Below are 3,462 nucleotides of genomic sequence, written 5' to 3' on the forward strand. Positions count from 1 at the left end.
TCGTCGTGGAAGCAGAGCTCACTTAAGAAAGGCGCAGTTCCTCCTCCTTCGCTGCACCGCAGGTCGAGCAACACCTCCCAATACGACAGTACAATTTCAGTTCCACTATCTCCACCTCCTTTGTCGCAGACACCACCACCGTCCTTGTCCACCTATTCCTCCTCCTCACCCGTCCCTCCAACCTCTCCAAAATCACCCGGGCCCAGCTCCCTCACGCTCAAGCCTCACTTCCTGGAGGACCTTAACCGCACCCTTAAGAGAAAGTCCATGTCTCGTCACGGCTCGCTCACCTCCACCCAACTTGTCCCCTCTAACAAAATGGAGCCAGTGGGCACTATGGACGACATGGCACTCCTGCCGCCTCCTCCACCAGAGCTCCTGCACCAGCAGCAGCACGGCGTCCGAGGACAGTCCCACACATTGTCTCGTCACCACACCCACTCCCAGTCCGCCAAACACACCAACATCTCAGGCTATGCAACGCTGCGGCGGGGGCCTCCACCCGCTCCGCCCAAAAGGGACCAAAGCACTAAACTGACCAGCGAGTGGTAGACGAGCAGCGAGGACGTGGAAAACACCTTCGGGGTTAGCTAGCTCCTGCAGAAGATGAAGTCTTCAGCGTCCCCTTGTCCTGAAAGCATCCATCCTTTTGGAAGACTGATTATTCCTGACTCATTCCTATATTCTCCATTATGAATATCACTAGCACCACATGTTTAATCCAATGACATGAGTTTAAAAATCCTATACAGATGTATATAAATACACTATATACATGTATATCTGTACCGAGCAAGAACAAGAAGAATCACCTATCCAGCTTTTTTTCCACAAAGTCTCTGCAGCTTTGCATCAAACAATATTGGAGAAGGAAGCAACAGGCGCAGCAAGTCGCAAAAGTTACCGGTAACTGGTACTGCATGGAGCAGCGGAGAGGAAGAAGGAATGTGGTAGACAGGAAGAAGGGATGAAAGGAAGGATGCGGAAGTGTGTATAGAACAGTTGGAGGACTCTTGTAGCCTTGAGTGTTGTCATTTCTTTCAAACTTCTTTGTGTGTCTGTTTTTATATAAGATTATTTAATACTGGAAAGATATTGTTATTATAATAATTTTAAGTTTTTGAAAAAGAGGTGTAAGAAAAAAAAGAAGTTTGTCCTGGACTCGAGTCTGTGTGTTTTCCTAGTGATAGGATGAAGTGTTTGCCTGGTTGCACTCATTTTGTTTGTTTGTAGCTAATTTGACGTAAGAACTTGTGTTCGATCTTTAAATTCAGAGCTGATTCCATATTAGTCTTGAAAGGTTTGTGCTCAGACCGCGAGAGGTTTCAGAATCCAGACTCACTTGGATTTGAATTTCTGGTACAAAGATAACTGAACTAGAGGGAAACACTCATTATATTCCATGTCTTCCCTTCCCTCTGTACATTTGATTTTTTTTTTAAGACAAGACATTTTTTTTCTTTTTAAAATGTCACAAAAACTCAACTAAAACCTCTCGCTGCCTGAGCACTGCCCCCTGTCCTTAGACGTAGGTTGACCTGAATGCTTCTCCGGGTTCAGTAGAATTGGATTTTAAGACTCAGTTGTATTAAGTATAATCACAAATTTAAAAAAAAGTAGCATTACAGGTAAAATGCAACGTAACAAAGACCACACTGTGATGTTGCATAGCATTTGTAATGCTATTTTGAGCATGCGAGGAGCAAAAGGCATCCTCTACATTATAAATGGTCCATGTTGGACCAAATGTTTTTAGTATTTTTCCTAAAACCAGAATATGCTAACTCAAATAACTGCAGTTTGAAAAAATACTTCTTTTACTTCATCTTTATATTGTAATCCCATTTAAAGGGAAAAGTCATTACAGGATATGGGAGAGTTGAAGGGGTGTAATTGAGACCAATTGAGATTGTTTGAGTCAAAATTCCTTAAAATGAAAAAAAAAGACCATCTCCAATTATAGAATACCTTTAAAACACACCTTGGTACTAGATTAACTGTTAGCAAACTGTTTATCCAGAAACGTTACTAAATCTGGTGAAGCACTCCTGGTTTTCCTACTATATGTAGCATCACCTTTGGTTCCAACAGCACCACCCTGCCACCCCCTTGCCCCCCAAATGTAAAAAGGATTTGTCAGCTCTGACCTCGATGTTTGCGTTGGCTTGTAGACCGAGCAGCTCCTCGCTCCAACAAAGTGTCTCAACAAAAGAAGGCGATGATCTCTCTGCCAGTGAACAAATCAGTTAACAGTTAGTCATCTGAATGGCTGGTCCATCACTTGTGCACATTTGTTTTTAAAAGGTGCTCCTCCACTCACAGTGCTTTCACATAGGCGGCCAGCAGCAGGGTTCCTGGTCAGGTTGTAGTGGAACTGCATAACAGTCTCCTTACTGCTGTACTGATGTATGGCCTCTCCTTAAAGTCCTGGAACAAGAACAACAACGAATCAGCAAGATGACCAACAAAGTGCCAGTGTGAAACACCTGAGTGGCGTTTGTGATCAGAATGACTGAGGGAACAAGTGCCTGAAAACCAAAATGCCCAAAACTGAACTCAAATCCAACTAAGTCAGAATTCCCTCTGATTTGTTTTACTGATAATATACTATAATAATAAAACAAATGTCAATCAATCCAATTTAAACACACCCAGAATGACTTTTTAGTGCTTGGAGTTTTCCCTTTAAACAAAAACCCTGTAAAAAAACAAAACCTTACAGTAAACAACAACAGTCACTGTGGGTTATAGTTAGAATTAAATCCAAAAGGTTTTGCAGCTAGATTCAACAATATGGTCACAACACAATAACTATCCCATCAGTTGATCTACATTTTTTCACACCTCAGTCACAGAAAGAACATTAACTGTCATTCTAACATAAGTTAAAGAAAAACAATTCTATTTATGTAACCTGCATTACAATACAACTGTACCTTCACCTGTTTCCTGTTTCTTTTACCAAAACCCAATTTTATATTTGTATGTGCAATCACATTGTTGTTAAATAATGTTAAATTTGATTTCAGATGTAAGTTTTTTTTTCCTTATGTCCTTTTTGTGACATTATTCTGGGGAAGTAAGAAGGACAAACAGATCAATAATTAAAACTCATCCTGGTGTGTTTTAGTGACTCTTCATTACAAATGTGTAAAATTGATCAATATCTTCAAATGTTTTTTTTTTTTGTTTTGTTTTTTTTTTTTTTTTGTCACAATGGACATTGAGGCAGAGCAAAAGACTGACTGGTGTCAAACCTACTGTTACATTTTAAATAAAGGAAAAAATGAGTCAAAACACAGTCAATAGGTTTTTGTTTTTTTACACAGGATAAATGTGATTCTTCTTAGACTAAAAGTCAAAAATCTCCAGAATGAAGTAAGAATAAATAACTTAAAAAATTAATTTCAAACAATGTTGACTACAATGTAAATAGTTTAAAAGCCCCAGCATGTTTTGGCT

General features: G+C 39.9%; 2 protein-coding genes and 1 long non-coding RNA gene across 8 annotated transcripts in view; 2 read left to right on the top strand and 1 right to left on the bottom strand.

The window, feature by feature from the left end:
* The window catches only part of LOC107989769 (uncharacterized), an 8,934-nt gene extending 6,707 nt beyond the window's left edge, over nt 1–2,227 (bottom strand). For all 3 annotated transcript variants that reach the window (XR_003052305.1, XR_001761254.2, XR_001761253.2), the window contains exon 1: nt 2,148–2,227. This is a non-coding gene — a long non-coding RNA (uncharacterized LOC107989769). The remainder of the gene's footprint in view (nt 1–2,147) is intronic.
* raph1a (Ras association (RalGDS/AF-6) and pleckstrin homology domains 1a) overlaps nt 1–2,681 on the top strand; it is a 51,219-nt gene extending 48,538 nt beyond the window's left edge. The window contains 1 exon segment of the mRNA XM_025064112.1: nt 1–2,681. This exon segment is cut by the window's left edge and continues 1 nt beyond it. Coding sequence (XP_024919880.1) covers nt 1–552 — 552 coding nt within the window. The 3' untranslated portion in view covers nt 553–2,681.
* Nucleotides 1–3,462, top strand: part of phf11 (PHD finger protein 11) — a 959,893-nt gene that overhangs the window by 954,292 nt on the left and 2,139 nt on the right. The window lies entirely within an intron of this gene.

Source organism: Cynoglossus semilaevis, chromosome 16, assembly GCF_000523025.1.
Source record: "Cynoglossus semilaevis isolate Cse_v1.0 chromosome 16, Cse_v1.0, whole genome shotgun sequence".
In the NCBI taxonomy this organism is placed as follows: domain Eukaryota; kingdom Metazoa; phylum Chordata; class Actinopteri; order Pleuronectiformes; family Cynoglossidae; genus Cynoglossus; species Cynoglossus semilaevis.